At 38.5% G+C, this 27,093-nt stretch overlaps 3 protein-coding genes across 11 annotated transcripts; 2 read left to right on the top strand and 1 right to left on the bottom strand.

Annotated features, from left to right (window-relative positions):
* The first annotated feature begins 55 nt into the window (after positions 1-55).
* On the top strand, positions 56-8,287 carry LOC135440063 (uncharacterized). Its single transcript, XM_064699041.1, has 8 exons — positions 56-208; positions 734-1,088; positions 1,166-1,350; positions 3,826-4,005; positions 4,069-4,972; positions 5,065-5,450; positions 5,533-5,860; positions 6,956-8,287. Exons 2-8 carry the CDS (start codon positions 974-976, stop codon positions 7,579-7,581), a joined length of 2,724 nt encoding a protein of 907 aa, XP_064555111.1. The 5' UTR covers positions 56-208; positions 734-973; the 3' UTR covers positions 7,582-8,287.
* Positions 8,288-10,049: 1,762 nt separating this feature from the next.
* Positions 10,050-14,940, top strand: Hsc70-3 (heat shock protein 70 cognate 3). 2 transcript variants are annotated; one of them, XM_064699045.1, is made up of 3 exons: positions 10,050-10,157; positions 11,956-12,161; positions 12,275-14,940. In XM_064699045.1, exons 2-3 carry the CDS (start codon positions 12,037-12,039, stop codon positions 14,121-14,123), a joined length of 1,974 nt encoding a protein of 657 aa, XP_064555115.1. In that variant the 5' UTR covers positions 10,050-10,157; positions 11,956-12,036; the 3' UTR covers positions 14,124-14,940. The 2 variants fall into 2 exon arrangements, with proteins under 2 accessions (XP_064555115.1, XP_064555114.1); XM_064699044.1 differs by having other exon boundaries at positions 10,091-10,180.
* Positions 14,941-15,390: 450 nt separating this feature from the next.
* Positions 15,391-26,927, bottom strand: CkIIbeta (casein kinase II subunit beta). Of its 8 annotated transcripts, none has more exons than XM_064699050.1 (7): positions 26,772-26,927; positions 25,658-25,733; positions 24,131-24,233; positions 23,867-24,058; positions 23,610-23,799; positions 22,626-22,707; positions 15,391-16,940 (listed from the first exon to the last, which is right to left on the bottom strand). In XM_064699050.1, the coding sequence occupies exons 2-7, from the start codon at positions 25,727-25,729 to the stop codon at positions 16,866-16,868; spliced, it is 714 nt and encodes a 237-aa protein (XP_064555120.1). In that variant the 5' UTR covers positions 25,730-25,733; positions 26,772-26,927; the 3' UTR covers positions 15,391-16,865. The 8 variants fall into 8 exon arrangements, with proteins under 8 accessions (XP_064555120.1, XP_064555122.1, XP_064555121.1 ...); XM_064699052.1 differs by having other exon boundaries at positions 15,391-16,937; XM_064699051.1 differs by lacking the exon at positions 26,772-26,927 and adding an exon at positions 25,842-26,164.
* Between the last annotated feature and the right edge of the window lie 166 nt (positions 26,928-27,093).

Here is a 27,093-nt window from a genome sequence, read left to right as displayed (position 1 = left end):
AACATAAATAAAAAACGGACTCGTTTCTGTTTTTTTTTTTGTTTAGTTACAAATTTAAAAGTTATAAACTTATATCACTTACAAGCATATATAAGTGTAAATTATCGCTGTTAATTATATGTGCAAAACTATCGCCCATCTCTAGGGCATAACATAATACACAAGTGTGCGAATTCCATAAAGTCGCGCACGGCCAGAAACGGGTCGGGTAAATATTAAAACAATATCAAAATTTTGGTATATGTAAACGCCTAGAGCATAGAAAAATTTTATATTTGGGTCAGCAGTGAGACAAGCGGCGCCAGTAATATATCAAAAGAGTGTGACATGCGTGTGTATTAGTGTAAATGTACATTTCTACATATGCGTTTCAATATGTATGCAAGTTTGTGGGCGTGTGTGTGTTTGTGTGTGACCTTCGCGCAATCATTTAGCTTGGCCGACTTTTGACAATTATAATCAAAGTAACAGCATCCTGGTCCGCACACTGAAAACATCAATCGGATGAGTTTTATGTGTGTTTACATCGATGGCAGCTGCCGTTGTCGTCGTAGCCCGCTGCCTTTTAAAGTGCATTAAGTGGCAACACTTGCGTTTGATATTATGTTGTGACTTAATTAGATTTTACAGCCACCTGAGAGAGCTTTTAACAGAACAGCAAGAACAACAACAGCAACAACAACAAGAACAAGCGCATCACTAATGAACTGTCCTTATGCTTTGCTCTTTACAGTTGACAAACAGCAACAAAAATAACAACAACATCAATAACAGCCGCTCTGTGTTAATAGAAGACGCCACGTTCTTTATTGTAAACAAGTCTAGTCAACAAACAGACCAAATGAGCGCCCACTCCAGCTAAACCGAGCAGCAAAAACCAAATAACACCCACACATACACACACACACTCATACTCATACTCATACCCATACCCATTAATCCCCCAACATACACACACATACAGCTAATCAAAATGCGCGTAGTGGCAATGGTAAGTGGCGGCAAGGATAGCTGCTACAATATGATGCAGTGCGTCGCCGAGGGCCACGAAATTGTCGCCTTAGCCAATTTGCATCCCAAGGACAGAGGTGAAACTTTAATTCGCACATATCACACAATACACATATTTACTTATTAATTCTCATGTTTGTGCCCGAAACATTAGATGAGCTGGACAGCTTTATGTACCAGACCGTTGGCCACATGGGCATCGAGATACTCGCCAGCGCCATGGGTCTGCCGCTGTATCGGCGCGAGACGAAGGGCAAGAGCACACAGACCGGCAAGCAGTATGTGCCCACCGATGATGATGAAGTCGAGGATCTCTACAGTTTGCTGGAGACGTGCAAGGTGAGGGGGCAGCCCATAAGGTATAACAATTAGTCGATGTACCTGTCTGTCTGTCTGTCTGTCTGTCTTTCTGTTTGAATTGAAAAGAGTAAAGGCCAGAGATTAGCGATTCTCGATGCTAACTACCTGACGAATGACGCTAGCGTTGACGTACACGTTTATACCCTGTACCATTCAACAGTTTTGGGCTTGCACCTGACCAACTTGACTTAGCTGAAAGACAGTCTTAATGGTCCCTTAAGAGTTAGACATATTTTTAATTTTTTAAAAAATTTAAAAAATCAAATTGAGGGATCAAGAAAAGAATGTCCAAAACATAAACGTTTTAATATATACTCATTCCAGTTAGAGTAAAAAACTTGAAGCCTAATAAAAATTTAAATATTAAGAACTCATCATAAATAAAAACAAAATAAATAAATCAAAATGAATCAAATTAGCTTAAAAGCCTAAACTTAGTGAAACTTACACATAAACAATTAAAGAAGCCTGTTAAATAATGTTAAAGCTTAAATAAATATATTTACAGCGTATAAATATCTAAAAAAAAATAATAAAAATAATTTTTAAAATATTTTAAAATTGTAAATAAGTATATTTACAGCGCATAAATTAAAAAAAAAATAACACAAATAAATTTTAAAATATTTTATAAAAATAAATTATAAATTTAATATATCATAAACTAGTAAAACATGCAAATAACAGAAATATAAAAACCTTAAGCCCAACAACAAATTATTTAAAAATAGTTAAAAAAAGTTAATAAAAAAAAAAATAGTTGAAAAGCCAAAAAAAATATCAACAAAACTGAACGAAATACAATAAATTTAAAAACAAAAATGAAAAATTTGTAAATTGAACAAATATAAAAATATAAATTAACTAAACCACAAAAAAAAAATGTAAACTTACGAGGCCAGAGAACACTAGGAGGTAGCTTGATATATATACCTTATATATATATATATATACATATGGGTAGTGAGGTGAGGCATCTAAAATCGGAAATATTTTTTAGCTGTTTGTGCTGTACGTGAACCTACATACCAAGTTTTGAGTATCTAGCATATATCGAAATCGTTTGATAGTTTATATATACGAGATTATATATTATATGTTAAGTATTATATATCAAGTCTTTAATTCGTGTAGTTCGATCAAGAATATGTATACATTTTAGATATATATATATATCCTTCTGCCTGTTTGATTCATTTACACAAAGCTAAATCCTCTTTACGAAATTCCAATGGGTTCAGGATATAGCAAAAAGAATATATACATTAAAAATGTAGTCAAAATTCCAATTTACTTTCGTAAACACAAAAGAAACCAAATCTTGAGATTTCGGCAAAACCAATTTTACGCAAAAGATGCTTAAAGTATTTACAGGATATCTGCGCGTCAGGCAGCGGTTGCTTAGCATTTTTTGTATGGTTGTTGACTGTCTGTAAAAATGTCCTTGAACGGGTAACGCCCCACAAACAAAACGAACCAAAACAAAGTAAAAAAAAAAAAAAAGAAAAAATAAATATAATTGCGGAAATTAGTTTCGCAATTGTTAATCGTGTAATCTTATCAAAAATGCCACCAAGCACGTGAACTATGAACAAAATATTTGATTAGACTCCAGCGGCTCGCATTATCGATGCACCACGCTCCATGACAAAGCACTTTAAATCGAAAGATGTTACCCAATAACAAAGTGGGTCATAACCCTGTAAATATTTCTAGCGTGCTGCTGAAATTCGATATCCGACCTCGTCTCAGATAGTTTTGGAGGAGATTAAGAGTACAAAATCCTTTTTCCAAGTGGTTCAGGATCATAACTCGGCATTTACTTGACGTATTCTGCTGAAAATTGTTATGTGGCTTCGTGATAAATAGTTTTACATAAAATGCCTTGGATTGGATGAAGCATGACGTTTATTTTGCATAGCACCAAGAAATAACGAAAGCGTTAAAGGATTATAACTGATAAAGCTTGTCATATATTAAGCTGAAATTCTCTATGTGCATGCATTGCGCCTTAATTTAGTATAAAAACAACAAGTAGAGCCTATATAGAGGCAAATTAATGTATTATTTCAAAAGTCTCGGAAGTTCCTAGCTCGAGAAATATGCCATGTATTAAGCTAAAATTTGGTATGTGGGCGCATCTGTCGTAGTTGAACCAACAAAACAAAATTAAAGTTTAAATATAATGATAAAAGATAAATATTTAATTTATTTGTTATGTGAGCTCGTGGCAGATAAAAACATAATAAACAAATATTTATACGATAAAGGCAAAGGCAATTACTAATAAATTATAATCAGAGCTCAGCAAATATTTAATGTGAATCCGCTACAAATTGTATATTTCGACCATTTCGAAGAGATTTCCGCCCACAACAAATGCAAATTTCGTAACACTGAATTTTTGAATATGTTGTTTATAAAGATTTCGCTGTTGCATCCGCATCATTGCAGCACGAACTAAATGTGGATGCGGTGGCTGTTGGTGCCATACTGTCAGACTATCAGCGTGTGCGTGTGGAGAACGTGTGCAGCCGCCTCAACCTGATATCCTTGGCCTATTTGTGGAGGAGAGATCAGACTGAACTGCTGCAGGAGATGATCGACTGTCAGGTGCATGCCATTATCATCAAGGTGAGTCCTCAATAGAATACCAACAGCCAACATTTAATCGAAATGCATATAATTCGCTATTAGGTCGCTGCGTTGGGCCTGGTGCCGGATCGTCATTTGGGCAAATCGCTGCGCGAGATGCAAACCCATCTGCTAAAGATGCGCGACAAGTATGGCCTGAATGTGTGCGGCGAGGGTGGCGAATACGAGACATTCACGCTCGACTGTCCGCTGTTCAAGCAGCGCATCTCCGTTGAGGATATACAGACGATAATTAGTAGCGCCGATCCGATATGCCCCGTTGGGTATATCAATTTCACGAAACTAACGCTGCAGCCAAAGGAGCCAAATGCTGGCGGCGATGTGGTCTTTGTTAAAAAGTCACTCGACTATATAAGCGATCTCAATGAGTCGACGTACAGCGATCTGAGCGATCCGGATTTCAGTGAAACAGAATTGGAGCTGATTGAGAAGGAGACGCGCATGCGCGAATCGCTTAGCCAGAATGAGTTGATATCGCGCAGCAATTCATTTGGCAGACATTTGGCCACATCATCGTCCTCGCCGATACCCATTGTAACGAAGAGCGCCAGCGTCGACGAGCCCATACCGACGGCCAGCTGTATGACGGGCAGCGCCTCCCTGCTGCTGCTGGCCAATGCGAATCAAGGGACAGCCGCATCGGCATCCGCATTGGCATTGGGTGCCACAGCAGGTGCATTGCAGGCAAATAGCTGTTGCGGCTTTGGCAGCTCCCATCCATTGGGCAGCAGCACGGCCGCCGTATGCGGCTCGCTGTCGCTGGCCATCTCCTCGCTTGGGCTGAGCACCACACAGTGCAACAATAATGCGGCGACGGCGACGATGCCAACGGGCTATACACAGCCGCCCAGTCCAATGAAATATGAACGTGAATTTCGTCCACTTGCCAATCAGGCCAAAGCGGCCATCAATGCCAAGGGCTGGATGTGGCTGGCTGGCATACAGGGTAACCAACCAATCAGTGCACTCAGCTTAAATCTCAATTAACTATCATTTCTTTGTCCACATCTGTAAAGCATATCATCTATTGTTTTTCAGGCTGCGCCGCCAACATGGAGCAGGGCATGCAACAGGCCTTGCATACGCTGCGTGATCTCTGCTCCAGCAATGGGTATGAGCTGCAGGATTTGTGCTTTACCACGCTCTATGTGCGCTCCATAGCCGAGTATCCGGCATTGAATAGCATCTATTTGCAATCGTTTGGCTTTCATAATCCGCCCACGCGCGTTTGTGTAGAATGCCCGCTGCCGGATGATTGTCATGTGATTATGGAGGCCATTGCCTACCATGCGCCGGCCATACACAGCGGCGATGATAGCGAGGAGACGCAACAGCTGCTCAATGGCCGGCGAAACACGATGCATGTCCAGGGCATATCGCATTGGGCGCCCGCCAATATCGGGCCCTATAGCCAGTCAACGCGGGTGAGCGGTTGGGCGGTTGGGCGAGGGCGCAAATAATCGCACACACAGTCGCTTACATTGTACCCCTTGTACCGCATTCCAGATTGGCGACATCACCTACATCTCGGGCCAAATTGCACTCGTGCCGGGCAGCATGACAATCATCGAGGGCGGCATCCGGCCCCAGTGCAAGCTCACATTGCGTCACATCAGTCGCATTGCCAAGGCAATGAATGCCCAGGGGCAGCTGCGCGATGTCGTCCATGGCATTTGCTTTGTCACCCATCCCGCATTCATTGGCGAGGCGCGCCGCCAGTGGGAGCGTCGCACCACAAACGCCATCATGGATTATATTGTGCTCCCAGCGCTACCCCGCGAGGCGCTCGTCGAATGGCAGGTGTGGGCACACACCCATAACGATCGTTTCGACTGTAAGTCCTATTGACGTCATGTATTAGACAGAATCAGTCATCTCCGACCCGATAAAGTATATATATATATGTATATTCCTGATCAGCAGCATCAGTCAGCTCCATCTAGCCATATCTGTCCGTATGTTTAAAGGCATCAAGAACTTTAAGAAGTTATCTTGAATGTAGCCTCTCTTGTTGCTCGCGCAGATCAAGTTTCTTTCAACTCAAAATCGATATCGATATCTTGTTTTTTGACCATATCTCGAAATATCTTTTCACACACAGCCAGAATAGTTTGCTTTTTAGACACCTTCCCTTCCATTACCTTATAAAAAGGGAACTTTTTTGGTTATAGAGAAATGACTTCGAAGTGCTTTTATACAAAAACTTTTATTCCGATCGATTGTTCCCAGAGAAGTCACATAGATATGATAGTCCGATTGGATTCGATTTTGCATTTATGCGGAAGGAATAATAAAGTTCATAATTGCAGAGTTTGGTGAATAAATATTGTTTTTTCGACTGATTGCTTTAATGACTACCAATAGGTGATGTTATAGCAATCCGATATGGATACAACTTTGATCGTAGCTTAAAATCAAGACGGAACTCGTAATTGCAGACTATGGTAAAAAAAATCTTGGTTTTCCATAGAAAACCTTACTATCAACAGATTGTTTCTATAGGCAGCTGGTATGGTATTTATAGTTATCCGATGTGGATACAATTTTGATCATATTTAAGGAGTATAGTAAATTTCAGAGCTTGAAAAACCGATATGGATATAAGTTTCATCATATCTTTGGAATCTTGCAGAGCTTGAATAGGATATCTTGAAAATGAAATATTCCGAAATGTTTTCCATACCAAAAAACCTCTTTTCTATGACAGCAATATATTTGCTATAGTGTTCCGATACGGCCGAATCCTTGCTAACTCGCATCACAATAGCGTTAAAGCTGAGAGACGAGAAACAGACTCGACTCTTGTTACTGATCCATAGTTAATATACATATATACTTTATAGGGCCAGAGACGTCTCCTTCCTGACCAAGTTATAATTAATACTTTCTATTTTGAAAACGATAATCAATTGATTGTGTTTAATTGCAGATGAGGAAACGGGCTGCTCGGTTAGCGATTATACCATCTCGATACGTCGTCGCTGGAACTATGAGAACAATTGTGCGGCAATTGTTTGCTATGTGGCCACCGGCTTGGCCTCGTCCACCACCCAGTTGACGCAGCTGAGCGACGATGTGCTGGGCAATCATTGCCGCTGGGCGCAGAGCCTCAGCGCCGAGCATCTGGACGAGATACTCACCTATACTGTGAATCGCCTGCTTAAGGATTATCCGCTGGCCAAGCGACAGCAGCAGCAACAGCAGCAGCATCAGCAGCAGCTGCAACGCGAGGCTGATGAGCAGGCAGCACATAGCACTGCCACGCCCACAGAGGCAATGTCCCAACTGCAGCAGCAGCAGCAGCAGCAGCCCGGAGGCGGCGGGGATCAGCAGCAACAGCCAGCGGCATCTGCCGCCAACATATTGCCAGCGATACATTTGAAGCTCTTCTACCAGGTGAATGCGGCACCGCCGACAGATCTGTTATTGCAGGCGCTGCACGATTTTCGGCACAAATGCCAGGAGATGGCAAATGTAGTGTATACGGTGTTGCCGGCGTGCAGTTTGCACAATTTCAGTACGTTCCTGTCCATATGTGGTGTGCGGCATGAGTAGAGAGAGAGAGAGCAACAAACAGACAAAGAGCGAGTAAGAGAGAGAAAGGCAGCATCATATAGACAACAAGTGTGTCAAATAGAGAGGGAGAGAGAAAGAGAAAGAGAGAGAGAGAGAGAGAGAGAGAGAGAGATATGAGCTGATGAGCACAGCTCAGTTCATAGCCGAGACGCACACACACACACACACACAGACACACACTAAGAATGCAGGCGTCGTCACGCCCATTTGTTGATATTGTTAACTAGCCTGTGTATCTATTAACTATATATATTTACTACAACTATTTACAAAGCAAGCCAGTCAATGAGTACAGAATCTAGTTATTTATTAATTGTGTTTGGACCAACAACAACAACTACAACAACAACAACAACAACAACATCGTGAACTGCAACAAGAACAAGAACAACAACAACAACAACAACAACATTTTTATGGCAACTCAAAGTGTTTCAATATATAATTAAAGAGAACACAAAGCAAAACCTAAACCACAAGCAATTAACTAATTACGAAACATTTAAATGAAAATTCAAGTTAAAAAATCAAAAACAAAAAGAAACAAGCAAAAAAAAAAAGGAAAAGTATGCAAACAATTTTATGCAAATTTTTTGTGCACACACTGAAACCACGCCCAATTATAACTGTAAAACTGTCAGCTGTAAACTTTAAATGTAACTATAGTCGAATAACTGTTAACATATATATTTTTTTGATGCGCTTTTTATTTTTGCTCAGGTTTCGCCTTTTTCAAAACGGTTTTGTTTTTTTTTTTACTATTATTTATTTTCTAGTCTTGTTTTTTTTTTTTTACTTTTTGAATGAGATTAGCTCAACTTTATTGACCAAATTTAGCTTTTAAAAAGTAAACAAGAAACAGCAACAATTGTAATATTTAAATAATTATATACTTATATGCGGTGACTTTTTGAATATTTCGTCATGCCCACAATTTTATTATGGAAAAACGTAAGCACCAAAAAAAAAAAAAAAAGAAAAGGAACCCATTATAAAGTAAACAAAATGCCATACAAACAACTTCTTTATTATTTTTTTTTTATTTTTAGGCTATGCAAAGAAATATTTATTGGCAGCAAATATAAATTTGTGTGGCACATTTTTGCCTAGTTGCCTTTCGCTCCTTAAGATTAATAGTTGAATAATATAAAGATATCGCAAGCTAAATCGTCCATTAAGCTTGGATGAGATTTTGCCAGACGCCGTTTTACTTGACAAGTCCAATTTCAGAAGCTTAGCGAATTTCCCCCCTTAGTCAGATGCATACTAAAAGTGAAAAGATATTGTTGATATTCAATTGATAAATCGCACAAAATGTTGAATACAACTTTGGGAAATTTGAATTGTATGTTGGACATGTCACTGATAATGATTATTAAATGCTATTATTGTTATGAAAAAGAATTAAAAAAGAAACAAAAAAAAAATATATTGATATCGATTGTGTGTCATTACAAGAATCATAAAACTAAATCAAAAAATACATATAAATGGGCGTTTTATTTTGTCGAACTTTAAGAAAAACTTATCATCTAACGGTACACGACAGTGTTAGAGGGTGCATTGTAAATTTCTAGAAAGTGCTAGAAAATGCATTCGAGAAATTGCTCGAAAACATATTTGTAGCATACATTTCATGTAACTCTAAGTACACGTCATTGTTTTGCCAAAAAATCAGGAAAACCATACTTGAGTTATTTATTTTCATAAAAAATAACATCAATTTCATGCACAGAAATAAGCGCAACGCTAGAGAAAGGAGGGAGAGAGAGCCAGAGCGCAGTCAGTGTCATCAGCCTTGACTCGACGATGATGACGAAAATGTGTTTGCAACAAACAAAACAAAGCTTTTTGGCAACACGCTCTCTTTCCATATGCGTGGGGAACATTCGAGCGTGGGCCAATCAGATATGCCGGCCCGCGCCACGAAACGCCAATCAGAATTGCACCAGACACTGACGTGGTCGACACGTCAGAGCGTAAACAAAGCGGTTGAATAAATAGCCCGGCATTGCGGAGAGCAGACAACAGTTTCCATACAGACAGCAAAGAAATAACACGAATCGGCATATAGAAAAGCGCAATTGGAATATATACATACAACGTGCGATCAACAATAAGAGGATTACTTTTTTTTTTTATAATATATAAACAAACACTGTGACTGTGAAACCGTGTACAAAGTTACAAAAGTAATTAATAATCGAAGCCAAAAAAGACAACATTAGACAATATTACTCAAACAGAACGCAACAAAGTGACAAAATATTTAAAATTAAAATAGCATATTATTTTATTTAGTGCTTAATTTAGTTTAAGCTAGAAAAAGTAAGTATTTAAAAATCTGTTTGTCAAATGACAACAATCGATAATTTATTTTTTTTTTTAATATCGTGAGTTTTGCAACACTGTTGTAAAGTTAACACTGACGTGTACTCTGCACAGCGTTGCATGTGCGTGTGTGTGTGTCAGTGAGTAGAAAGCGCCGGCAGACAGTAATCGGCTATATTCTTTCAGTTCTGTTTCAAACGTCAAGAGAGGAAATTAAAGAAAAAGTAAGCACCCAAAAGTTTCAAGTGTAAGTTAAATTTCTTCAACCATCAGTTGGAAACAAATGGCAATAGTTTCCATATTGGATAACATCAAAGTCAAATGCTTAAAGTAATTAAAATGAGCACATTGATAAATTAAATGCACATGTGGGGTTGTCCGGTGTCGCCATGTTGGCAATATGGGCTCCAAATTTGTGGGATATAAAACGTTTTTTTAATCTTACGGAACATAACCGAAGCACATGTCCGCCGCCCATTCCGTAATTGCCATATAAGTGTCTGCAGCGCGAATGCTTTTAATGTTCATAAATTGTGCTTAAGAATTTCACTACGTCACACCAGTGTGGACCCCTCCTCCCCTCTCTAACGAATTCGCATGACGTGTAGTCGCAGGCCAGCGTGTATAATTTTTAACGCATATTGTTTAGTAGGCCGAAGTAACAAATTAGCATAGCATAATTCATTAACCAATTAGTAACAAAGTTCATTCACTTTAAACCGGCCGGCTGCTGGATATTGGAATATTTTAAGAAAGCCATCAATTTTAACCGTCTGGCCAAATGCCGTCTAGAGATGCACACAGCTGCTCAATATTCAAGTTGTGTGCGCGTTGCCACAGTGCTGCATTATCTGGCTGCTGCTGCGGCTGGCGCTGCTGACTTGGCAACACTTGATTTCCATATTTGCGATTACAATTGCAATAACAAAATAAAATAAAGAAAATCACGCAAACTCAATTCATATATGAACGCACACACACACACACACACACAGACACGCGCCTGCGCCGACTTATCGGTGTCTGCTGCCAGGCGTCTCTGCACATTTGTGTGCGACTCTGGCAGCTCTGGCAGTCATTCAATCAGCTTTGTACACGTCATTTAAAACAGATCCCCAAGCTACATACGTTATTCAACTCAATAGTTAACAAAAGTACACGTCAGAAGAGCATAAAAGGCGATTAACCAGCTTGGCTTATATGTTATTTCGGGCAAACGCATAGTAACGTAAGTAAAGCGGGAAAAACTTGCCGGCAGAAGATGCCGCCTACCACCGCCCCAACTTTCACCGGACGCGCGGGGAGTGTGAATATTGCCGTGTGATGTGTACATACTATTGCAACAGTAGTTTTTGTTCATGAGTATGCAGAACGCGGCAATGATGACTAAATAAGAAATTTTTATAAAATAATAATAGAAGAGAGCAGAAAAAGAAAACCAGTTTTTGTTCAACTCGCACGCTTGTGAGAATGGTCGGTGTGTGTGTGTGTAAGAGAGAGGGAGTGTTCGAGAGTTTACAGCAGCAGAAAGAACCAGAAAAATGTTACCACGTATACAAAAAATTAATGCTATGGCAACGTTGGCAGAGCAGCAGCGTCGGTCAATGTCAGCAGCGTGCTGAGCAGAGCAGCGGCTGGCATTAACAGTTGTTAAACGGTCAGTGAATAAGACGGACGTGTTGCTCCCACAGAGCTTTCTTCAGGTAGTTGTGTGTGTGTGTGTATATTACCTACATATATTTCAAGTGTGTGGTGATTTACTTTTATTTCAAGCATGCTTGGCATAGTTTTAAGACCGCTGACGGATGCGTGCCATAAATTGTTTAAGCCCTCGCTTCAATGTTTATCAAAAGTAGCACACTTAACGGTATTACCTGTTGACATCGTCAACGTCAGCGTTTTTTTTTTTCGGCAATTCCTCGCTCTCTCTCGCTCTGGCCTTGTGTTGACGTGTACAAAATCCAAGCTGAGCTTTCGCGCATTTCATTAATCATTCTTTTCTTTTCCTCTTTCTCGTTGCAGTTCTTTTTTTGTTTGGTGTCAAAGACTAAGCACCAAAACTAGTTAATAATATAACAGAAATAACAAGAGGACGCTGCCACAATGAAGTTGTGCATATTATTGGCTGTCGTGGCCTTTGTGGGCCTCTCACTGGGTGAGGAAAAGAAGGAGAAGGACAAAGAGCTGGGCACCGTTATTGGCATCGATCTGGGCACCACATACTCATGGTAAGTTATACTGCAAATGGGTGTTGCCAGATCAGGCCAACATCCAATTGGGTTGACTGTTGATTTATGGTCCAATTGGTCAAGTACTTAAACGAATTTCTTTCCACTTGCAGCGTTGGCGTTTACAAGAATGGACGCGTGGAGATCATTGCCAACGATCAGGGTAACCGCATCACGCCCTCCTATGTGGCCTTCACGGCCGATGGCGAGCGTCTGATTGGTGATGCCGCCAAAAATCAATTGACCACAAATCCCGAGAACACCGTCTTTGATGCGAAGCGTTTGATTGGACGCGAATGGTCCGATACGAATGTGCAGCATGACATCAAATTCTTCCCATTCAAGGTGGTTGAGAAGAACTCGAAGCCACACATCAGCGTTGATACATCGCAGGGCGCCAAGATCTTTGCGCCCGAGGAGATCTCTGCCATGGTTCTCGGCAAGATGAAGGAAACCGCCGAAGCCTATCTCGGCAAGAAGGTCACCCACGCTGTTGTCACTGTGCCCGCGTACTTCAACGATGCCCAGCGTCAGGCGACAAAGGATGCGGGTGTCATTGCCGGTCTGCAGGTGATGCGCATCATCAATGAGCCGACAGCGGCTGCCATTGCCTACGGTCTGGACAAGAAAGAGGGCGAGAAGAATGTGCTCGTTTTCGATTTGGGCGGCGGCACCTTCGATGTCTCCCTGCTGACCATCGATAATGGTGTCTTCGAGGTGGTTGCCACCAATGGTGACACTCACTTGGGTGGCGAAGATTTCGATCAGCGTGTCATGGATCACTTCATCAAGCTGTACAAGAAGAAGAAGGGCAAGGATATTCGCAAGGACAACCGTGCTGTGCAGAAGCTGCGTCGTGAGGTCGAGAAGGCAAAGCGTGCTCTCTCTGGCTCCCATCAAGTGCGCATCGAAATCGAGTCCTTCTTTGAGGGCGATGACTTCTCCGAGACGCTGACCCGTGCCAAGTTCGAGGAGCTGAATCTGGATCTGTTCCGTTCGACCCTGAAGCCCGTGCAGAAGGTGCTCGAGGATGCCGATATGAACAAGAAGGATGTCCATGAAATTGTTCTGGTTGGTGGCTCCACTCGCATACCCAAGGTGCAGCAGCTGGTCAAGGACTTCTTTGGCGGCAAGGAACCATCTCGCGGCATCAATCCCGATGAGGCTGTCGCCTACGGTGCTGCCGTCCAGGCTGGCGTACTCTCCGGCGAACAGGACACGGATGCCATCGTTCTGCTCGACGTCAATCCACTGACCATGGGCATTGAGACTGTGGGCGGTGTCATGACCAAACTGATTCCACGTAACACAGTCATTCCCACCAAGAAATCACAGGTGTTCTCAACGGCCTCCGACAACCAGCACACGGTGACCATTCAGGTGTACGAGGGTGAGCGTCCGATGACCAAGGATAACCATTTGCTCGGCAAATTCGATTTGACCGGCATTCCGCCAGCACCACGTGGCATACCACAGATCGAGGTATCCTTCGAGATCGATGCCAACGGCATTCTGCAGGTCAGCGCCGAGGACAAGGGCACCGGCAATAAGGAGAAGATTGTGATTACCAACGATCAGAACCGTTTGACGCCCGAGGATATCGATCGCATGATCCACGACGCCGAGAAGTTCGCCGACGAGGACAAGAAGCTGAAGGAGCGCGTCGAATCGCGCAACGAGCTGGAATCATATGCGTACAGTCTCAAGAACCAGATCGGCGACAAGGAGAAGCTCGGCGCCAAGCTCAGCGACGACGAGAAGACCAAACTGGAGACGGCCATCGATGAGTCCATCAAATGGCTCGAACAGAATCCCGATGCCGATCCCGAGGAGTACAAGAAGCAAAAGAAGGATCTTGAGTCCATTGTCCAGCCCGTCATTGCCAAGCTCTACCAGGGCACAGGCGGTGTACCTCCACCAGAGGGCGGCGAGGCTGGCGACGATCTCAAGGATGAGCTGTAAGCGCGTCGGCGGCAGAACTAAATCAGACTGATTAAGCAATTAAAACTTGATTGCATCCCCCACAACAACAACAACAACAACACAGAACGGCAACAGCAACAAAAACAACAAGAAAAACAACACACACCCCAAAGCAAACGATAAAGTTTTTACCAGCAACTCACAATATCTTAACCTCACGCTAAATTCCTAGTAGCCACAGTTTTTTCATTCTTTTTTTAAACTTTTTTTTTTTTTTTTGTTTAGTTTTAATCTAATGTTTTTAAAGTATTCCTTCGGTAGGCAGAGAGTGAGTGGCAGAAAAGAGAGTTGTTGAAATCGAGAAAGAGGAGAAAGGAAAACAAAGAGAAAATGAGTAAAGGAAAAGCTTGAAGCATCTTGTGTGCTCCTCGCATTCCTCCTAACTTCAAATGGCCAACAACCGTTAAACAGCAACAAGTAAAAAATAAATAAGAAGAAGATAAACACACATGCACTGTATATTTTTTGATAAACGCTCGTCAAGTTGAGGAATCACAAATCAATAGGTTAGCCTACAAGTTATAAACAAACTTAAGAACTTAAAAGAAATGAAATGAAAAGAAGAAGAATAAGAAGAAGAGAATGTTATATGTATAAGAGCGCGTGACACAGATAAAGAGAGAGGGAGAGAGAGCGAGAGCGTGCGAGCGCTTCGGGGCAATTAAAATGAAGAAGAAGAAGAGTTTTATGTGTAGCATCAAACAATATAAAATACAATACCAATATGAAAATGAAATACAAGCAAAAAAATAAAAAAAATACACAGACAAAACATTAAAAAAATAATAATAATAATGGATTCTTCGATTTTACGAAGAACCTTATAATTTATTTAAAAATAAAATAAAGAAAAACATAAAAATATGAAAACATTTTTTATTATTTCCTGGTCAAATTGTTGATCACCGGCATTTGCCGGCCCAATCTAACTATCTATAAACAAATCGATTTTCCGCGCATTTGAAGATTTCTTGGAAAATTGATCTCAATCGACTCAAGGCAAATTACAAATTTTTTCACCCAATTTCCACTCGTGTGCGTGGATTAAATCCACAGCAGTGAATAAAATACACATTCACATTTTATATTTCAATAGTTTTCGGCATCGTTTATTATTGACTTAATTATTTTATTTACTTATTGAAGATTTCTATGAATCGCTTAGAAAATTGATCTCAATTTTCACCCAATTTCCACTTGTGTGCGTGGATTTAACAAAGAGCAGTGAAAAAAATGCACACACACATTTTATATTTCAATAGTTTTCGGCATCGTTTATTATTGACTTATTTATTTTATTTACTTATTATTTTATTCTCTTAATATTTTTGTTTTTGTTTTGTTGTGTTGCGTATTTCATATTCCTTGCGCATTCAGATTTCAGTTTGTTCAGGCTTTACTTATAGTTAGCAGCTCTCGCAAACCCGTTTTGGGGAGCACTTCGCTTTGCACTTTGCACCGATTCGCATATATAGTTATATATATGTGTGTATATATATATATATATTTACTACGGTTCAGTTTTCAGTTACTGCATTACGAGTAATCTTAATTATCTTAAATACATTAAAAAAATACATAAAATATTTGTTGTTTTTTTTGTTTTCATTTTAAATTGTATATAAATAAGCTAACGGTATATTTATATTGTTTATTGTGTACACATATGTATTTCTCTATATACTTATATACGTATGCACTCTCGGATATCGAAATGCGAGACTGACCTTTGACAGTGCGGCTCGCGCGTTTTTTTGTTTTCCTTGTTGTTGTTGTTGGGTTTTTACTGTAACGGGCTCCCTTTTCTTTTTAAATAGGCACATTTTCTAATGTTTCTGTTAAAGTTAACAAGTAGTTCAGCTTGACAAGAGGTTTTGTTTTGTTTTTGTAATTTAATGGCGCGCATTGGCAACGCCACATCGTTAAGTTGGCAACAACTCAACACAAGGCCACCATGGCTGCTCGATAAACGGTGAACTATATTTATCGATCAATCGCAAGATGTGCAACGAACGGTTTAGCAAGCTGGCAGCGCTGCTTGCTAACATTTAACAGGAAGATCAGTTAACAAGCACACGAGCTGTTAACTTTCGACATAAACATGAGCAAACGTGCCTAAGCTGATAATTGATAATTGCTAATATTTGTTATTATTCTCTGGTAGTAAGGGGTTCGGGTTGGTATGTGTGTGTGTGTGTGTGTGTTTTGGGACTTGGAGGGGGGGGGGGGATAAAAAGGGCACTTGACTAAATATTTAAAACTATTCTAAACTTTAGCCGCTCACTTAGTAAATAAAATGCAAAGAATAAAATTGAATTGAATGCGCCTGCTGCACGCACGTACCAGGGCTGACAAAGCTGAGTTTTTTTCTTCTTCTTATTTTTGAATTCATGTGTATTTGTGTATGTGTATGCTCGTCCCAGTCTGTGTGCGTGTGTGTGTATGTGTGCTTTTGTGGGTGTACTTTCGATATCGAAACATATTGTTTTCGCACAAGCCTCGTGAATGCCGGCGGATTGCATAGTTGGTCCTTTCTTAGATGGTGTGGGGGGGGGGCGGGGGGCGGGGTGTACATTCCTCAACGGCGTTCTTTGCGGCTGCTGCTTCTGCTTGTGTCAATGTACGTATGCATGTGTGTGTGTTTGTGTATTGCTGTCAGAGTGTGTGTTGTGTCCGCATATGTGAGAGTTTTGTTGTAACGGCCGCTGCAGTGCTGCACTTTTAGATGCGCTTTGGAATCGTATCGATGGCATTGTTCTCAGGCTCTTCGTCCTTTGGTGGCTGGCCGCGCTGCTGCTGGGACCATTTGGAGGATGTGCGAGCAATACGCGCGCCCATGGATTAAGGCGAAGTGGGTGCGCAGGCGCAAGTTCGAATCGGTATTGGAAGAGTTGCCGGAATTTGCCACCAATATGCGCGCAACAAGAACAAAGATACAAAGAAAGGAAGACACAATGAAAGAGAGAAAAAAAAACGTAAAACGAAAGTAATCAAGAAAGCAGAAGAAATAAGAATGTATGTACATATGTATGTACATAAGAAAGTACTATATACATATGTCTTGTATGTACATACATTTCATCACCTACATATGTATGTATGCATGTATATCATATTACCATATAGAATTTGTGAAGGGAGTAAAAAAAAATAACGAAAATTATGTACATATGTATGTATGTGCATGAAAACGTAAATTGTTGTCTTTGTCTTGCGCCGTTTGCTATTTGTTTTGTTTTTGTGTTTGTTGCTAATTCATAGTTGAACCGTTGGAATCTTAAGAAACGGTACGTCCTAATATGAGTAGGTATGTGTGTACTTATGTATGTATGGTCGCCGACCTTTCGAATCCAATTCAAACTGTGCTCTGCATAAATATGTATGTACATATGTATGTATGTATGTCAATTGTGTTTGATTTGTTGCAGTTCACTTGTTCTGGTAGGCTGATTGACACACTTTGAGGTGTGCGTGTTTGAGCGTGTGCGTGTGGATGCAGTGCAGCTGATAGCGTGTATAATAAAGGGCACGTGTGTGTTTGTGTATGTGTGTGTGTGTGTGTGGGTGCTTGTGCTTGGTGTGTTAAAGAGTTAAGCGCATGGATAATATGGATCAAGAGTAAGCCCAACCAATAAACGTATTGTGTAATTTACAATAAAAAAGGCATTTTGTGCTTGATTTTATTATTTGTTGTTGTTTTTTTCATCTTTTCTTTTTATCAAAATTGTGTTCACATTCGCAACGAAATATTTAAAAAAAATAAAAAAGAAAGGGGAAGCAAAGTAAATATGCATATAAATGTATGTAAATAACGCATACAAAATGTAGGTTAACCAAATCTGAGAGAAGCGTATGAAAGCAGCTAGCTTTTGTCAATGATTGGCGCTCGCTTAGCCTGTTGACTAGAGTGAAATGGCATTAGTAGCAGACCGTCATCGTATTGCTAGCAGTGTGAGTGAAGAGCACAACGCATTAATTGTCAAACTATTCGGCTTCGGCCTCGGGATCGGGACGACTTAAGATCTCCTGGCAGAGCGCAATGTAGTCCTAGATTTAGTTACATTACGTATATATATATATATATACAAGAGTGTATAATATAGCATAGAGAGAGAGAGAGAGAGAGAGAGAAATGAAAATTAAAAATTCAAAAGCAGTAAAGCCCATTAAACACTGAACACATTTAAGTAGTCAACACCGGCACAGCCATCCACATGAAACACAATTGGAATAAGTGTTGGATAATACACAACAGATATATATGCAGCATTAGTTATATGTACATACATACTAATATAAGCTTTTGGCAACTTTGAGAGCGAGTCGTGTCTTTGGGTATGATCTGTGTATGGTATTTATAATGATTACCGAAATGATAGACTGTAATTTGTATTAAATATCATTTTGTTTTTATTTTAGTTTTTGTTATTATTACTCCTGTTCTTCATCTTCTTCAATTTAATTTTCATTTTCATTTTTGTTTTCTTTTCTTTTCGTTTTTTTCTTCTTGTTGTTTTTTGTTTAAATTAATCAGTTATATATCAATTGTAAACAGTTTTTCGGTATGCACTCGTCAACTTATCAACGTTTCTTACGCACTTGGCCTTTGTATTGATTTCTATATATATATTCTTTATTGCTAAATTTGCTTAAAAAATGTTTGTTTTCATCTTTCTTTCTTTTCTTTTTTTTTTTTTTTTTTTATGCTTTCAATTTTATTGTTATGTACTTGTTTTTGTGTTCCTTTCTTTTGATTCGGTATGCAAATCTATTACAACATTTCTCATATACATACTGCATACAAAAATTTATCTCTCAAAGAAATTGACAAAAAAAAAAAAAAAAAAAAAACAATCATAAATATAAACAATTTGTCACACATGAGTTTTTATGGAACTACAATTGGCAAAATAAAAAAAGAAGTTATATTTATATATTGCGAAATAAACTTGCGTTTAATATCATTGCGCCTAATAAAATAACAAAAAAAAAAATATATATATATAGGTTATGTTCAATTTGGACCCTTAAAAACTAAAGGTGTTTGCAAATTATTTGCTTCGAAATGAACACAGAACTTTATATGGGAATACCCTTGCTGAACCTTAACAATCTATATAGAGCCTGGGCTATTATCCATAGACTATAAAATGTGTGTTGTCTTTTAAAAATTATTCCCAAAACAATTGGTTATAATCTTAAACTACATGTTTACAAAATTTAACTAAAGATCTGGAACTTTAAGCATTCTGCAAGGGTATTCAAATTTCGGCAAGCCGAACTTTGCATTTATTATTTGTTTGTTTTGTTTTCTTGTTACTACTAACTGCTGTGTCTTAAACTTAAGATGCGTTCGCTTTTTACTTTATTGTTATTTATTAATTATTTGCAATTGTTTAACATAATTGTTGCTCGTTTATAAGTCAATAATATACACATATATATACATACATATTAACGTATACATATATAGATATATATAAATGCATGCATGTATTGTATAAAACCAATCTGCAGCTGGCTGTGTTGTTTTTAAACGCATTCCTGTTACATTTCAACTCCAAAAACCAATGAACTCTTGTGCGCTGCTCTATTGCTTTTGCGAATGGTTTGGGTAAGGCTGGGCAGCACTTGCGCAAGCGTTTGCATACAGTTCTGTTTGTATGTGTATATTGGTGTGTGTGTGTGTGTGTGTGTGTGTATTTGCAAGTGCTGCCACTAATTCGTCATCTTTGACTTGATTAACATTGACTAAATGTGGTTTATCCTTTTGTGTGTGTGTGTGGGTTTTCTTTGTGCTTGATGATACATCTTCTTCTTCCGCTGTTGCTCAGTGCTTTGCTGCTTTGGTCTGTATCTTGTTGTCTCGCTCTGTCTCGGATCAGTTGTTATGTATTTAAGCCGCCGTTGTCGCTGCCCTTGTCTTGAATTTGAAACTCCTTGTGATTTCTTCGTTGATGATATTGATATATATATATATATATATATATATGTATGTGTGTTAGGTATGTTTGTGTGTGTGTGTGTGTGTGTGTGTTGCTGTGTATGCATGAGTGAATTATTGCTTCTGTTTCCACATCGAATGGCATTTATTTTATAACTTTTTTTCTTTCGTTTTTTTATTTTTGTATTTGATTTAATTTTCATTTGCTTTTCACTCAATTCATTGGGAAGGGGAGATACTTGATTGTTGTCTTTAAAGTTTATTGCTTTCTAAGTTGGAATCGGTTATTGATTCGGGTTTCTGTGGAATCAGCGATTTTTATAAATATTACTACATATATAAATTATAAACGTTGCATTTTCATATAATTATGTTACTATTTATATATATATATATATATTTGTTTGTATATATTTTTTGTAGCAGTATGTGGCTGTTGTTTTATGATTTTTGGAAGTACTATGTTGCATATATCGTTGTATGTGGACTAACAAAATGTTAATTATTTTCGCTCTCTTTCTCATACCCACTGTCTATCAGTTTCTTTGCGAGTGTGTGTCTGTGTGTGTGCGTATGTGTATATATGTGTGTATCTTGTTCAGATTGATTATTAGGTTGTTCAAAAGTGTTGCTCTATTTTTCAACTCAATTGAAACTAACTGTGTTTCGGTCTAGTGTTGCCACCTTTTGTAAACTGTTTTACAACATAAATTATGTATATCATGTATGCCATAAGTAAATACAGTTATGTATGTAATAACGCACACGAAAACAAAAACAATTGCTGAGTACATATGAATATATAAATATATAAATGCACATATATATATATATATAAACATTTATATATACGTATATATATATATATATGCATATATATATATAAGGGGTTTTATAAAATATTAAAAACTAAAGACTAAACGGTTTAATTTTAACATAATTATTTACTAATACATACTAGGTTAAAAACGAGTGTGTGTTCGTAAATATATTGTTTGTATGTGGTTTGAATGCATATGTGTGTGTGTGTGCGTGTGTGTGTGTGTGTGCAAAACAAGGAAAAACATACAAGCAGCAAAACACAAGCGCAAGAATTTGATGAGGAAACAAACATTTCTATGCAATGTGATATTTGTTTATGTTTATGTTGTTGTTGTTAGTTTTGCTGCATTCAGTTGTAGTTGTTGTTGTTGTTGGTGTCGTTATTGTTGGGGTTTATGCTTACAAAAATACTAAATGCTAACATAAGTACATTAACTATGCACATATGTTTGATTGTGTAAACGACAAAAATTCGTTATGTTCGTACTGATGAGCTTTTGTATGAGTGCGACGTGTTCGATATCCGATAACAATATCGATCAATTATTATATGGCCATGGAAAGTGTTGGTGTGTGTGTGCGTGTGCGTGTGTGTGTGTAGGTATTGGTTTTTTGTGTGTGTGTGTGTGCGTGTTCCTTTAAGAAAACTTCATATCATTTCCGTACTCGTTTCGCTTTATGTTTTGGGTTTTACTTTCTCTTTGTTTGTGTTGTTTTGTTTTGTTTTGTGTTTTTTTTCTTGTAAGTGTTTTTCATTTAATACATTTTCTACTACTTTTTCACTTCACTACGAATTTACTTTGCATTATTCTGTTTTGCTTTTACTTTTTTCGTTTTTTGTTTGATTTTTTAGTTATTTTCTTTTCTTTTCATTTTTTTTTCTTTTTCTAAATATAAACGCAGTTTTGTGTTTTGTATTTTTTTTTTTTAATTTTATTTTGTATAAATGATTTTGCTTCTGGCGCTCAAAACCTCTGCAGTTGTAACGGTCTGTAGCTGTCGGTTCTCTTCAGTTGAAACTATGTCTCTCGTTTCTTTATAATCAATCATATATATATATATATATGCAATGTTATGGATTTGTTTGTAGTTATGTGTGTGTGTGTTTGTTTGTGTGTGTGCATGTGTGTTATTTCGTGCATGGTATGCGCGCGTGTGTGTGTGTGTGTTTGTGTGTTTATTGAATTAGTTTTTCTATACACAACGTTTTTTGTATGGGGATAAGGAGAAGCAGGATAAAAAAATCGATAAGTCGATGGCAGATATCGATAAACAGACATAGAGCACAAGCACGGCATAGAGATCAGATGACAGTTTATTACACACACGCAGACGCACAGGCACAGGAACAGGCACACACATACACATACACATGTGCATATGCATATATATATATATATATGTTGAATACGGTTCAGATTCAAGTTAGGAATTGGTTGTCGTTCAGATAGATGACCATTAGGTGTATTGTGTTGAGGTTGGTTGGTTTGGTGGTGGTTGTATGTGTGGGGAGAGAAACAAATAAAAAAAAAAATATATAGATATATATATATATGCTTAGTTTACGTTTTTCTCTTTTTTTTTTTTTTTTGCTGCATGTTTTTCAGTGGATTTTATGTTTGATTTTTTGTTTTTGTTTTTTTTTTTTTGGTTTTTTTTTGTTTTGTTTTTAGTCAATAAAAAAATGTTAATAAGAAATTTCATTTTAAATTTACCGCTCGTAGTGGCATTTTGAAATTGGCTGCTGCCTGCAGCTGAATTTGATAAGCTAAGCTGTGAATTTTAAAGCCGTACAGACTGCAGATTGGGTGTATTTTTTGGTATAGTCGGTTAACATCAGACGAGGGTACAGCGCGAGTGCATGGAATATAAAGAGAATAAAATAATTAGCAAATTTACTTTATCTATATGGTTAAGTCTCTTATGTACAATTTAAATTATAAAGCTAAGACCCAATAATAACTGTATTAACTTGTTAAATGTGAAATATGACGAGCTAGTTACATCGTTTACGAATGTCGCACAAAGAGGAAGTGACAAAACGTGACAAACGTGGACAACAACCTTTAAGAATCTGCCATAAAAGAGCAACAAAAACTCACTACTATCCGCTCTAACACACGTATTCCTTGCGAATTGCACCTAGAGCTGAAGAAGGAGGAATAAGAGCTCATGCCCTGTGTCTCTGGATCAAGCCAGTGAAACGTTTAAGAATTTCGTAAAAACGAACAAATGAAGAGTTTTCTGTTTACGAAAGGAAACGTGACAAAACAAATGCTGTCTCTAGACAGGAGTTAAGCTAAAGGGCAACAGCTAACGCCTTGTTTATTTTTGTTTGAGTTGTATGTGTATATTAACAAACTAGATGATCAGTTCATGATCAGAAAGCATACTTGCTAAGCAATTAAAATATACTACAGCAAAAGCAGAAGGAAAAGCATAATATAGGATGGACGACTATTTAAAAGCAGAAAGCGTGTTGCCATAGCTTTTTGTAATATCTTGTTTGACTATCATATCTATTCCCATTACATGAATATATATTAATATATATATACTTAGATTCTAATGCGATTCAAAGTGAATCAATTTGTTTACAATTGAACTACCTCAGTTGACACACGAAGCATTAATATTTACACGTTTCGTTATTAATGGAAATTTAGATATATTTTGAGGATTTTGGAGCTGTAGCTTACCGTGGAACAAATTGATTAGTAGGGCGCTTGGGGCGATACTCGGGATGCACCATGAACAACATGTGTGGAAAACCAGTGCCGAAATAGGCGCCATCAGTGTGATGATGACGCGATGATTTTGGTGTATAAACATCAATGCACTTGGGGCAATAGGTTTTCACCATTGCCTCGCCGGGTATATCCGAAAGGCCTATAACAATATATAGATGCATGTTAATATAAATATAAATATGCATGTTGTCTTGCTTAATACACACCCAAAGGCAACATGGGCTGACTCTCGCAGTAGACACGTGGGCAATGTCCAAAGTCGCCAGTTTGATATTTCTCAATCATTTGAGCGATGCCACGATTTGTTAATATATATCTAGCGTGTATGAGGCCGTACAACATTTCAGCTGCCTGTTCGGTCATATCCGATTGCAGGGGATTATCTTCAAGTTCATCCTCTGCAAGTGCAAGTTAAATGTTGTTATCAATAGCTGATTTATTGTGAGCTCAAAGAGCTAAACTCAACTTACCCGGCTCCAGATCCAATATCATGTCCAAAGCCTGACGGTAGTTGGGCACCTGCTCATTTAATCCAGTTAAATTGAACTTGTCCTGTATGTAATCCTCATCAACCTGCAATATACAATAACAAAAGTGCATTAAAAAGGAATTCACGCTGGCAACCGTTTCTCTTGCAATTCTGTCTGCGTGGGCGCGTTGTGCGCGTGGCTCTGTTTTGCCGCTCACCCACTTTTGTGCCCCACCTTACAGTGAGCACACCTCTTAGTGAACAGTTCGCTTATTATATGAGACAGTCGCAAAATTGTGCTATGGGAATGTGAGGTTATGAGCGTCGGACTAACAAGCGGCAGGTCGCTGGTTCAAATTCAGCAGCCATTTCTCATATGTTGAGTAAAAGAAACTACTTACTCCCTAAAATCAAACAGTTCTAATGTGATTTTCAAATTCTTTGGTTGTGCTTTTCATAGCTAGCTGGGAAAGTATTCAATAAACGAACTCAATTGAAGCTTAAAATCAAAAAATTACTTTGAATTACTTTGAGTATTTGAATCGAATTAACTGGAAATGTTATATTAGAAACTCAAAAATATAAATGAAAAACATATTTTAAGCAAATGAATGACTAGGTCTGGACATCCAAATATATGAAGACTGTACTTTGTTAAATAACCGCAACAAATATTTACTTGGATAACATTGAATAGTATTAAATAGCTATAGAAATTAGTCAACAGGCATTCCTTGCAATCGAGGCACTTTAGCGAGCGTCTACAGTAGACGTAGTCACAAGTTAGACAAGTAACGGTATTTTGGGCGGGAGTGGTCGACTAGCAGTTACCCTAGACCCAGCAACAAGCTACTGTTACAACGATTCTAGATTTCATCTATACAAAAACGTAAAATATAAGAAATACATTCTTGGATAACTTTGATATTTATAGTCTGATCCTTAAGAGACTTTCAGGGTATGAACAGGGCATACAAAAGTGTGTAAATAACAAAGCGAACGGCTTGAACTTATTAAATTTTAGGAAGAAAGCGTAGGCATCCCATAAGTAATAAAATTTTTGTTTATGTATGCAGCATGAGAATATAATCCTCCATAATCTTCGAGGTTATGTTGCAAAATCGATTTTAATAGATCGTTTAAAAATTCGATAAAATATCGTTATGCGCCTGATATAGAAGAATATAAATTTCAAATATAAAGTCTGTAGCTTCTGTGTCTTAAATTGAGGAACAGATAGATGGCCAAGACTAGATCGTGCGCAGCGCGTCGTCCTAAGAATATGTACGTTGAATGTGGTCGCAGAAGCTTCCTCCCGCCTGTCACATACATTGCAGGGTATAAAAATGTATATATATGGAGGGCTGCACTTGGCGCCCGCTGAAGCAGCAGCAGCAGCAGCAGCGCGCCCGCTTAGGTAACAACATGGAACAAGGAAATGTTTGGGAATTACCAGATTTTTTATATATATATATATATATACATATATATGTATGTATGTGTGCATACTTGCGATTCGATGGCTTACCTCGCAAAAGAACTCATTGCCGCGAAGCCCGCAGAACCAGGTAACCCAGGAGACTTCCTCGGAGCTGCTCATTTTGCTGGGAAGACAACGAAAAAGAGAATATAAAAAATGGTATAATGATATTAAGCACATGCAAAGGATTTTCAATTGGCGGCCGCATTGGGGCGCGGGCGTTGCAACCTACATTAATGGAATTATTTTGCGTAATTTGACGAATTATTTGTTGAAATTAACCATAGAATGTGGCGTTCACTTAATGCGTTCGGTTAAGTCTGGAAGGGGGCCGGGGGCGGGAGGGGTTGGTATTTAAAAGGGGGGACACACAACGTCAAGAAGCGTATGTATGTAACACCAACATACACACACACACACACACACACGCGTACAAACAACACGCACACAATGAAAAGTAAACGAATCGAATTTGTCCACGAGTTTTTAGAGCGCGTCTCGATTTACAGATTATTATGTTTATTTGTAAAAAAAATTTATTTTCAATTCCGTTACTGTTACACGTTTACTGTTCCAGTCCAAAGCAAATAATGTTGCTTTAAATATATATTTTGCTCGCTTGTTATTTTTTCAACGCACACACGATTGAACGGAAATTTGTACGCGTATTTTGACAAGCGCTCATACAAAATGTGCCGAGCAGGAAGAAGAAGCACGCACACACATGAAATAGCAGGCAGCAGCAGCAGCAAAGAAATTCAGAAAAAAAAGAGACACCGCGAGCACAGTGAAATTCATAGTGGGCAACAGACCCGTGTGGAAATTGGGCACTCACTGTTTGCACGCTCATTTGTTGATTACACTTTATCCATTTGATTTGTATTTGTTAATTGATTTGTGTAATGTATTTAGAGACAAAAAAAATATATTTATATATATATATATTAATGATTCGTTATTCACAAAGAAATTGATTATAAACGCGATGTGCACGTTCCAACTGGGCCTTAAGCAACAGCGCGCTTGGCGTAGCGGCACGACACAGACACACACGCACACGCTCTCACACGCCGTATTAGATGATTTTTGCACTTGACTTGGCAACGCTGGCGATTTGGCTGCATTTTGCTTATCGCTTTATTTATTTTGCCTGGACACTTACCTTAATTTTCGCACAATTTTCAAAACACTTTTACTAATTAAAGCACTTTTTTTCAATGCGAAAATTTAACAAGCGAGTTGCGAGTTGTCGGTTTTGCAATCGGTATTAGGGATGATACAACTGTATCGATCTATCGATTGCATCGAAACACATCAAAGTGACCACACGTTTTAAAAGTATAAAAGTCTTGATATTCTGTGTGAATGATAAAAATCTCAACAAAATACTAGAGTGAAATAATTCATATGCGAACTACCAAATATCTCGCCACGCTGATATGTTGAACTATTTGAGCGCGTTGAAATGGGCGCAAAAAATTTAT

This window comes from Drosophila montana, unplaced genomic scaffold (genome assembly GCF_035044405.1).
Source record: "Drosophila montana isolate Dmon_TW-CO22-7 unplaced genomic scaffold, ASM3504440v1 contig_787_1, whole genome shotgun sequence".
NCBI classification, from domain to species: Eukaryota; Metazoa; Arthropoda; class Insecta; order Diptera; family Drosophilidae; genus Drosophila; species Drosophila montana.
Note: the sequence above shows the minus strand (reverse complement) of the source record. Positions and strands in the feature narration are given on the sequence as shown.